Source organism: Gavialis gangeticus, unplaced genomic scaffold (assembly GCF_001723915.1).
Source record: "Gavialis gangeticus isolate Ggan-Ray unplaced genomic scaffold, GavGan_comp1, whole genome shotgun sequence".
Lineage (NCBI taxonomy): Eukaryota > Metazoa > Chordata > Crocodylia > Gavialidae > Gavialis > Gavialis gangeticus.
The window spans coordinates 57420497-57432573 of NW_017729031.1; the positions used below are offsets into that span (position 1 = coordinate 57420497).

The 12077-nt window shown below is 41.3% G+C and overlaps 1 protein-coding gene across 2 annotated transcripts in view; it reads right to left on the bottom strand.

Annotated features, from left to right (window-relative positions):
• The window catches only part of CHN1 (chimerin 1), a 176734-nt gene that overhangs the window by 117451 nt on the left and 47206 nt on the right, over nt 1-12077 (bottom strand). For both annotated transcript variants that reach the window (XM_019522955.1, XM_019522953.1), the window contains exon 3: nt 11731-11786. In XM_019522955.1, coding sequence (XP_019378500.1) covers nt 11731-11786 — 56 coding nt within the window. The remainder of the gene's footprint in view (nt 1-11730; nt 11787-12077) is intronic.

Consider the following 12077-nt stretch of genomic DNA (forward strand, 5'->3'; position numbering starts at 1 on the left):
CCTGCTTTTCCACCCAGGCACTACCTTCTTCCCACACTGCTTTAAGCTCTCCTTTTGCCACCTTCATTCTGCCTGAAAGGTATTGGGACCACTCTTTGTTTTCCCCCACCCAGTGTGCTTTTGCTAAGAATATTTTCACTCTTGTATTGCTTTTAAACCAGGTTTTTAACTCTTGCCTTGTTTCTTCTAGCTCTTCTCATACCCGTCTTCCTCCTGCAGCTTTCTTTAGCAGCACCTACATCTTTCTTTGCAGTTCTCTTAGCACTTTTACACTTTTCCCCAAACATCTTTGGCCTTCATTCCTGAAGACTTCTCCCATCCTCTTCCTCATCATCCACCAATCTCTGGTACTCCTGAAATATTTCTTCAGTGTTCACCACCCCTCAATGTCTCATGTACACTTGATATATTTCTTCCTTCTAACAGCCACACATTTAACTTCCACAGTCCCTTCACGCCATGGGGCTGTTACTAAGACTCATTTCCCTCTTCAGCATCCAGTAATCACTAAAAGCCACATGTATGGTTTCTTTCTTCCTTATCCCTGTTTCTTTTGATACAAGCACAAAGTCAATTCTTGATTCTTTCCACTGCGGTCAGTGGTGTCGTGCAGGGGGTGCATGTGCACCCCCTGAGAGCTCTGGTGCACACCCTGACAGGCTGTGCTCCCCACTTAGGTGATGGGCATGGGGGGGGGCAGGTGGGAGTCGCAGTGCACCCCCTGTGAGCGGTGACTGGGGAGTGGGAGTGCTGGATGTAGTGCTGCAGCCGCTTCCGGGAGTGCTGCAGCTGCTTTCTGGTCGGTGAGACTGGCTGTGGGGAGACCCCCCCCAGTCACTAACTGGTCGCTGGGGGGGGTATGTGCCCCCCCCACTAAGGTGGCACCAGTCACCCATGACTGTGGTCTTTTCTAGTGAAAACTTTCTCCCATACCCACACATCTCTTAGCAACTCCTCTTTTATTACATTTGTTAACAGTCTAGATGAGTTGTCTAAAGCTCCATTTCCTTCTTTCCCTGTTCTGTCACCCACTTCAACTATACAGTTGAAATCTCTATTATGTGCAGTCTCCCACCAATCAAGTAAATCGCTAGTTTTCTAAGCAGCACATTCCTTTTCTCCCTCTCCGGTGGTACATATACATTGAAAATTTCTAATACTGTTCCCAGACTGATAGTATAATTCATTGCAATCTGCCACTTATGGCTTCTCTACCCACTTTACCCTTATCTCCTTACAAATAGTGCATTTTAGGGACTCTTGGTACTCTGCTGCTCTATGTCCCACCCCTCCTCATCTGTAGTACACTATGAGGAGACAGTGTACAGACAGGTGCCCCACCTGTCTGCATTTGCTGCACTGTTTTGGTTGCCCATGGTACATTATAAAGCCCCAGTGTGACCCAATCTGGATCACTGATGGGAGATGCAGCACACCATCTGGTCTCCATTTGTCTGCTTGTAACACTATTCGTGCTCTCCAAGACTCTGTCCAGATACATATTTGTTATTTTCTATACCAACATTACCCTTTGGGCATAGTTTTCCATCCATCTTTCTATGTCTTCTGCCTCTAGTAAATCCATGCATGTTCAAACTATAAATCAGTCTCTCTTGACTTTTCCCCTGTAATGAACTTTATATCCCTCTTAATTCCTCCCTCCCATGTTTCTCTGCATATTCCTTCCAAAAGTTCTCATACCCTTCTCCATCCGAGTAAGTCAATTCACAAGTCTTTTGGTTAGAGAAAGCAATCAGGCCAGTGAGATGCTCTGCCTGCACCTCCAAAATCTCAAACAGGACCTTTTCCAAGAAATCATATCTGTTCATCATCGATCCCATTTGCCTCCTGTCACCAGTTAAGGTTGCCTTTATCTGCAGCCTCTGCTCCTCTCAGTGTCTCTTCCATGTTTTTCTGCTGTGCCACTCCTGGTCAGCCAGCATGTCATCCTCTGCTTCTTGCCCAACATACCTTCTCCTACTGCTCTTGCCATCTCGCACTCTCCTCTGCTCGTGTCTTCCTTCTGGCATCGTCACTCTCATCGTTGCTGCCTCCACCGTTGCTCTTGTTGCTACTGTTTTTCTTTCCTTCTGCTGTACCTTTGCCCACTCTCCATCTGTCTCCAGATCTTCATTTCTGCTCTTCAAATCTTTTCCCATCTCATGTTTACTTGCCACCACTGCCATTGTTTTGAGCTTTGGGTCTCCCTTCTCTACTCCTTACACTGTGACGTCCTGTCGACAATCCCTTTCTCAGCCTTCAAGGCATAGATCAGGCTTTGAATGCTGATGGGAACCTACCACAAAGATAGGTTAGGACAGCCCATCTAAATAAGATAAATGGGAGTACCCACTGCACTCAGTCCACCCAGCACCAACTCTCTTACAAGTCATGGTAAGCCACTACACTGCAAACATTTCCACTTCCCCTTCATTCCCACAGCTGAGCTGTGCCTTTCTTTCCCATTTCCAATTATTCCTGTTTCTTCATGGGCTTTTAATGCCTGGCAAACATCACCAAATGGGGCCCCAAACAGTTCACCCAGAATCCCTGTCACTCCTGTTTCATCTTGTCACATATGTTTAGTGTGGCTCACCCCCCTCCCCATGAGGTGGAGCTGGACCAGGTTGCCCTGTGCCTTACCTGCATATAATTTTTTTTGAGGTTCCCAGGACTCATGACAAGAACACTTGGTTCCAGTCATGAGTGGGGGGATAATTAGCACATAAATCCTTTGGGGGAGGGGGGAGATAGGTGGAGTATACATAAATACCGAATAGATGATGATCCATAGTTTGCTTCTCCTGACAAAAACACTGATCTGCTGCACAGAGGCTCCATGATTTCATGAGAAAGTTGCATCTTCCAAGACCCACTCTCAATCTGTTCAGGCTCTGCCATGTGTGCCATTTGTAGTTGAAGCCAGGTGCTAACTCCTCGATGGGGGCAAATTCCTGACTGGCTCCATTCACCAGCTTTGTTGCCTCGTTTTTCCATTCTTTTTGCCAGAGGGTAGTTCTGGCTGATTCTGGTGATGTGGTCAATGGTGTGGTAGAGGACAAAAAGCTATTTCTTGATGAGAGATGATGGTGCACTGGTTGATGTCCATATAGTGGGTGGCAGTCGTTGGACCTACCGGTCAATGTCACCTTCTGCTTTCCTCCTGATGTAAGGGGGCACTATACCAGTTAGTGCATATAGGCAGGGAACAGGGGTTTTAGGCAGTGTGCTATAATTTTACATGCGTCATTTCGGGTAGTGTCAATATCTTTATTGTGACTTGACAGTCTCCAGGTGGTGCAGCCATATTCAACCACAAAGATGGATGTGCTCCCAACTTAGAATTTGTGAGCTTATGCAGAATGTTGTTTTGTGTGTTGAGCTTGGCTTTGGTACTGAATATGTGCTTTTTGTAATCGTGGCTCGAAATGCTGTTGCCTCTGCTCAGCCCCAGCTCAATGAACTATATAGTAAATCATAAGCTTTTTGTCTTTGGACTAATATCAAGCACAGTTTGCCACTATATGTAAGCAGGTACAAAAGTGCTGCTTAAAAGTGTGTTTATGGAATACCTATGCTAAAACTCAAAGCGGTTTCCAAAAAAAAGGTAAAATGAATCAATTAAGGAAAGTTAATCTATGGGTACTATGTGCAAATTACTACACATATGTTTATTTCAAGGCCACTGTTTTCAAATTTGCCCCTCACGTCTATGTGCTCAGGGAGAGCTGGGTCTGACAGTAAGGTAGGGGGGAGGGGCTGCAAGGGGGGAAGAATATGGAGGGCAGCAGAGAGCAAGGGGGCAACCTGACTCCCTCAGATTTACTTTCTCTGCTATAGCAGTGGGAGATGGAAAAATTGAAGGCAAACCTCCAATAATTAGATTCTATACCTGAAAAGTTATAGTAAATTTATACGTTTTATATGTAGAGTCTAATTATTGGGGGGATGGGGGTTATATTCAAGTAAATATGGTAGTTTCCTGCCAAAAAGTGCTTTCTGAGTCACCAGCGTGGGACAGAGCCATGTAATCCAGGACAGAGCCAAAGGAACGTCTAAAATTTAACTGTCAAAACACTTATACCTATTTGGCAGAAATCACCCTCCTTTTTAGATTTTCCACAGTTAAGTTTCATTCTTCTCAACCCTCGTGTACAGCAGGAAAATAATGCTTTCTAAGTTTGGAACCACTTATTGTCTATGAAAAGAAATATGGCTAAATGAAGCAACTGAAGGAGGATGATCATTTTAATTAAATCAGTTCCTGATAGAGCTAAAATTCAGTCAACATATGTCCCATCTCAACATAATGTTGTATTGTCTCCTCAGTATTTTGGGATCAATTTTTTTTAACATGAGCAATGACCATAATCTCAGCTTCTTTGTTTTCTCCTGCATCCAGGTCCAGGTAAGTGCCACTGCAAAATGTTTTGAGCTTTACAAATGTTTATTTATGGGCTTAATTTCTTACTGCTGTTTGTATAGCCTGAAATTACAGTAATTTGTAAATTATTTAATCATATCAATACTATTACATGGGTGACTGGTGCCACCTTAGTCGGGGGGGCATATGCCTCCCCTTCAACCAGTCCTGCTGGCTGAGAAGGGGGGCCGCAGCCGATCTCACCGCCCTGTGGCCAATCGCTGCCACCACTTCCAGGAGTGGGTGTGGCCGCTTCTGGGAGCAGCTGCAGTGATCAGCTGGTGCTTGCAGGGGGGGCACCAGTGCTCCTGCCTGCCCTCCCTGCCCATTACCTAAGTGGTGAGCGCCCCCATGCACCTCCTACGCATCACCACTGACATTTGGCTAATAAAAATGGTGTTTTCATCAGAGACCTTTTATATAGGTCTATGTTAAAAAAAAATCAAAACATGAAAATAGCATTTGCCATATCACTCTGTGGCGTGCGAGATGGCAGTGTTTCCCTGCATCAAAGATGGGAAATAATCAACTGAATTGTGAGGTATGTGTTATGTATTGTTGAATTATTATTTACTTTTATTGTAGTGGTGCCCACAGACCCCAAAAAGGAGCTAATCGTTTACTATATTAGGGGCTTTGGTTTCATTTCAGACTTTTTCCCCTGAAGACACATATGGCTAATAAAATAAGCAAACAGATGAACAGTATAACCTTGCAAGTGTCTTACATTGACCCATTCTGAAATGTGCTCATTTACCACTGCAATGGCAGTTGGGAAGTTACTCAGGGTGAAGATCATCCATATAAACTCATCTTTAAGATAACTTAAAACAAAGACTTGCAATAGGTACTCCCATTCAGTGAAATCAAGTGCTTTTTGACTACCTACAAAGGTCTCTGACAATTGTATTTAGAGACCCTGCTCAATTGGGCTTGTTAGCAATTAGCAGTAAATTAGGATGGCATCTTATTGCAGGGTAAAAAAGGGACAGCGATTTTAATTAACTCTATCATGTGATCTGCCTGATATCTTTTCACAAATAATTGTTTCAAATTCATTATGAGGTACACTGATGTGACAGCAAAAAGGTGGCCTATATACAAACATTATGAATATTATAAGCATATGTATACATATGGACAAATGCAAAGCACACAGGTACTGTGCTTTGGACACACAAAGTGCATCTACACAAGACATTTACCAAGGAGCTACATAATTAGCTCCACAGTAAAACGTCATTGTCTATACATGTGGAGCTATTAGGACAGAGTAAATGAATTACCTCTGCTCCAGGGCAGTACTTGTATTTACTCCTGTGGCGAAGTTCTTTACTGCACATGTAGAATCTGACAGGGCTGGCTGGGGCACAAAGGTGCTTCACTGCAGGGGCTGCCTGCTGCCTAGCCCCACGCTGAAGCACCCTCATGCCCCAGCCAGGCCTTCTGAAGCATGTTGAGCTGGATTGGAGCAGCCCTGGGTTAGCATGCTGACTCCTCAGGGCCCACCCGCTGTTCTGACCTGGCTCAATCTGCTGTGGTCCTGGGCATGTAAACACGGTCCCCAGGAGAAATTAAACTCTGGCATGATATGCGCTGGAGTTTATTCCTTTTCCTTATTTGTACATGTAGATGTGCCCACAATGTCCACATCTCCTGTTATAATAGGAAAAGGCTGATGTTAACTTAAAAGATCTTTAAATATTACAACATGACTCCAAATGGTATTTTTACTGTGATACTGTGTTAGCAGCCTCAGCTGCACTATGCCACCACATAAATCCAAACCTTGATTCTCCAGTCATTTGTGCTGGTTTTACCCCAACGTAATTCCACTGACCTCAGAATTACACCAACACAATAGTGCCATAACAGATTGGAGAGTCAAGCTCTAACTACTGTAGGAGCATTTTCAACTTACTGGGTTATTTGCTTGGTTATAACTCTTTACATTATCTGTTGTAGCAGTGTGTATGTTTGGCACCCTAAATAAAAACTATTTATGGTGCGATTTCCAAATACTCTTTAACAAGTGCTTTTGTCCTTTAATCATCATTCTTGCTTATTTCAGCAAGAGAAATAAAATAATACAGAGGGAACAATTTATGTTCTAATATTTTACTGAATTACATATCTTTCCTTCCCCTTAACCTCTAATATTCTTGGACTAGAATGCTCTTCCTAATATTTATGAATTTGTTTATACAGGTGAATAATTCAACTACTAAAAAAAAAAAAGATTCTGCTCCCCACTGCCTCGCTCATGGCTGCTAATAGAAGTCCAGCTGAGAAAGAACAGATCACAAAGTTCAGTGCTAGCAGGAGGAGCTTAGACTGCAGAGAAAGGTTAAACATGTGGCTGTTCACTGAACATATTTTCACTTCAGACTTGGCCCCGCTACACAATATGCTCAATACTTATTATGAAAACACTGTTGTGCACCATAGAACAAAATCAATCAAGATAAGCAGAATATGCATCTTGTTGGTACATTATTACATGTTATTTTTATTATGTAAAAATAGGTCTAGATTATCTTCAATTTTGAGCTAAATAACCTTTTGACCCAAATAATCTTTTCCTCATATCAAAATGGAAATCTATTAAAAATAACCTATCCTTTACAAACTGTAGAAATCTATGTAGCAAATGCAAATCTGCCTCTTTCAGCTCTCAATCTTCACAATTTCTAAAAATGGTGGGTATACTGAAGTGTTCTTCAGCAAGACTGTAACCTAATCTACTATTTATAAATCAACCTAAATTAACGTATTCCTTCTTCCTCCCTCCCACCTCATGATATGTTTATAATTAAAAATTCAAGCTTGTCATACATTATAATTTTGTTTTGGATTAAAATTGTGAACATTTCAGGTTATACTCAAGACAGCCATTCCTTACTTTCCTAACTGACTTCAGTGCTCATCCAGACACTACTCAGAGTTCAAGGTGCTCTGTATCATTTCTCACTATCTCTATTGCTTCTGACAGACATTACATTGACCTGGAGGAATGGTTCTGCACATTGTTCAGTAAATCTTTTGAGGCAGCTGGGTCACCAATTCATAATAAGCACTGCTTAGATGCAGCACTTTTCTCTCTATAAAATGGTCCCAATTTTTTTTTTCAATATATCACCTATACAACACCTTTTAGTTACAACCTGGGATGAGAAAATCAGAGTAAATTGTAATTAAAAGATGAACACCTGCATGCTTGAAAGTTTTCATAGTATCATTGGGCCAGTTCTTGTCATATTTTATATACAAAACAAGTGTGGGTCTGGTCAGTCCTAAGCTGATATTCTAGGCTTTTTCCACCACCACTATACTGGTAAAAGCCACTAGTAATGTTTATATACAGTGCATTATTTTATATCTTGATGCCTTGCCTTGGTGGTCTAGTGTTATTGCTAGATAATGTTATAAAGGAAATCTTAGTATATTTCCTATTCATTATTTCTCATTTTCTCACACTTCAATGACTAACAGGAATAAAAACACCAGCTAGTAGTTGAACAGGCATGGGCTGTTCTTCTGACAGTTCTTATAAGATAAACAAAGGTATCCCTCTTTTGTACTACAGTTTGTCAATGAGGAAAAAATCAAGACTTATACAACTTGCAAACTTCTAAAGCCTTCTCTCTCCAGTTGTACTTTTTTACCACACTTCGCATTTTTTTGTCTTTAAGACAGTGAGGCTGCACAAAAATTAAAGGTTTTCAAAGTCGAGGTTGCCATACTAATCTAAACGGTACCCCACCATTGCCGAATCCAAGCACCTTTGTGTGGAGGTATTACAAGCGAGTACTTTATTACATTAGCAAACAGTGGGAGCATCTACACTTGCAATTAATGTAAAGCACTAAATTCTGGTGCATATTTTGATGGAGTTTATTGCTCCCAGGCACCCCGTCTATATATGTGCCCAGAACCGCAGCACATTGTGCTGGGTTGGAACAGCCCCAGCTGGCGAAGGGCCCAGGTCATCCTGACAGCCCAGGGCTGCTCTGATTCAGCTTGATGTGTTGTGGAGAGGCTTGCTGGGTCACAAGTGTGCTCCAGTGTGGGGCTAGCTAGCAGGCAGCTTGCACACTGAAGCACCCTTGTGCCCCAGCCAATCTTGTCAGTGTCTATAGATACACTGCTGGGCAGTAAATAACACTGCTGCAGGATAGTACTTGTATTTACACATACTAACTTACAGAAGCATTTATTAGTTTACTACGACCTAATAGGGCTACACATGTACACATGGAGATTTTACTGTGGAGCTAATTAGGCAGCTCTGCATTAAACATTCTGTGTAGATGCATCCGCTGATGTGCAATAAGAGATATGGCCCAGAAAAGAGATCACAATGTTCATGTTAGTGTAGTGTGCAGGGGTAATAAAAATAATAAAATAAACACACAGCCAAATCAGCAGGAATCCTGGTTTTCCCTGATTAAAAAAAAAAATTGCAAATTCTGTGATAAACCCCCCAAAATCTGTTATTTAAATGAAAGCTCCCCCCCCCCGACCCTCTGGCCCTACTGATTAGCTCCCCATGACATTATGTTTAATTTTATTGTGTGACAGTTAGTTCGGGTGCTGAATACTATACTTCTGTAACAGCTTTGTAGGGAATGTTGCTGACTGTGCCTGAAGAGAAAAAGTAAGGCTCTGAGAGAGCTGGGGAAGAAAGGGTCCTTCCCAGGGTGGAGACAAAGAGGGAGATAAAAGAATAGTCCCAGGGAGGACAGAGTGGAGTCCAAAGAAGGACGAAGGAGACTACTGTGGCACAATAAAGACTATTTGATGCAGAGCAGTCTGCAGTGCTGTTTGGGACACCAGGACTCTGACCCCTCTGCCCTCTTTGAAGAAGAAAACACCCCCTTTTTGGGACCTGGCCAAAAAGAAGGAGTTCTCTGAGGCAGGGAATTAGGGTCAGATCAGATCACTAGGGAAGTCGGGGACAAATTGAAGCCAGGTCTCAAGCCAGTAGCTTTCCTTGAGAAGCCATGCCAGGGCTGGCTTCAAAGGGTCCTCCAGGAGACGGAGACCAAATAAGGTTGCTTCTTGGGGAGTTCCAAGGCAGAGCTTCCCCTCAAAAGTGGCTTGATTTGTGACAGGCAGTCTCAGAACTTCAGAACTTAATGGTTATTAAGTTTTTTGTAATGACTTTCCTATTGTAGAGGGATAAAGATTTCTGACAGCAATATCTTTTATTGGACCAACTACACATTTAGGATGTTAGACAAGCTTTCTAGTGCAGTCTTCCTCAAATTATTCCTACTGTAATAATTCGTAATATCTTTCCTCTTCAAAAGAAGAAGTTAGAAAGGGAGAAAATGCCAAAGGAATTTTGTTGAAAACAATTCAGGAACGGAGAGGGAAAGGGACATGCAGAGAGAAAGTGATATCCATTTAAAGCATTGGTATCTTACAAAGTTTTGCATTTTTCATGTCTGTGTCACAAACAGTACTGCTAGAGGGTTGAAGGACACAGAACAATACATCTAGGTCAAAACATTTAGGCAGACACTTAAGGATTATAAGTAGTCCCTTTGAAATCACTGGCAAAATTCCCAGTGAGTTCAATATGGCCAGAGTGCCACAGAATTGGAAGCAATCAAATTGATTTCAATGGGACTAGTCACACACTTAAGGAGTTGAGTACAGGGGCCATGCTTTTGTATATCTTGAAAAAACCTACTGTGTTGAATATATAAAAGAGGAAACAACCTTCAAAGGGTGAAATGGGAATCTTGGCTTTGAACATACTGATTTTTTTGTAATTAAAATCTCATTTTCAATATTGAATTAACGTTTATTTACATCACTATCATTGCCTGGGTAAGGTTTCTTTGTCAGGGCACTCAGTAATAGCCCTAAACACATTTTTTAAAGCTAATTTATCTCCCAGAGGTATGTTTCATGTAAAATTGGTCTATCACTAGGGTAACCATATGTCCCGATTTGGTCAGGACAGTCTGGGATTTCGTAGGCTGATTCCAACCAGTTAGTGAAAATTAAAACAGGAGTCCTGAAATCACAGGGGCATGGGGCACAGTCTGACAGGAAGGCCAAATGCCACAGTGTGGGCAGGCAGGCTGAACTACTAAGATCTTTTATCTTACTAGTTGACAGACTATTTTGAAGAACTGCAATTGGCCATTTGAAAGAGAATACCAATAAATCCCTATTTAATTCATTAAATTAATCCTTTTTGTGATCTAAGCTATAACCTATTAATGCCCCTACACTAGTATGCTTTCCTGTATTTAATGCTATGTCAAACTGATAAACACATTCCAGAGATTAAATTATTTTCTCTTGGTGCACAATGAAAATGTTGCAATAAATCTTAAATTAATAACTTTCAATTGCTGTTTAGTAAGAACAGGATTTTGCAATATTGTTTAAAACAGTCAGACAGAACATTTCAGCAATTTTTAAATTGAAATTGATGTTTTCCAAAATCCTGGGTATAACTATGGGACAAAGTTATGAATAAGAACTTTAACATGGTTGTTCAATAACAATTACAATTCTACCATGTTTTAATCTATGATTTCAAAACAGCTATGAACAAGCACTCATCTTGCCAAATGGCATTAATCAGACATCATCATGGAGACCAGTCTTCAGCAGCAGCTAGGGTTTTAGTTAAGCAGGAAAGGGACAGTGAGTCAACTGAAGATTAGGGTCTGTCCCTGCTCTCTGCAGCAATGACTCTGGGGGAAAAATTCTTCACAATGCTTTTCAAAAACAAGATGTGTATTATATTTGGGGGGGGTGTTATATGCAAGAAAACATAATAGTTACCACCATCCGTAACACTTCAGATGATTAACTGGAAGCCTGACAAGGAAGAAGAAATTCACTATCCTTTTAGTTTATTTTCTGTATGTGCATTTCACAGCAGTTTGTCTAAAGACAAGCCCAAAGTTGCCCTTGTACAAGCAGTTTCCCAACTCTAGTGCTCTCTCACAAGAGGACAAAAATATATATTTTTTGTTTTAAATTGTGAAAAGGGAAGGGGGAGCGTGAAATAATTTTTCAAATATTTTTAAAATAAATTGTAAAAACCACAAGCATTAACAGTTCCTCAGGGACATGTATACCTCCTGAAATTCCTTTTAACTCTTGCATATGAATCAACCACATTTCAAACTGATGGTGGCCCCCGCAGTGACATATTCAAATTACCTACTCCATAATACTGCTCATCTCCCATATAGCAATTGTATGGAATGCACAGTGTTAACTCTGGATGTGTAGTTAATGGACAATACATAGCTTTGGTATGATATGATACTCACCTCACAAGTGCAGGTAATCCTTCTAGGATGGGGAGCTTCCTGTTGCAACTGATATACTGAGAGAAGGCAGAAGTTAAATGCAGTTTAGTTTTCTATTTAATACAGAAAGATTTTAAGTCAGGCATTTTTAACAGAGTTAATTTCTTTTATTAAACCCCCCCCCAAAACAGAATAGCCAAGCTTGTAGCAAGAGTTTGTGCAGGGGGATATATGCTATGATATTTCAACTGATTAACAACAGGTCAGAAAAGATTCAGTAGCCAGCCAAACAAGGATCACCAGTCACTATTAGAATTAATTCAACTTATCCATTACTAGGTAATAACTCGGCAAGTTGGGAAATGCTT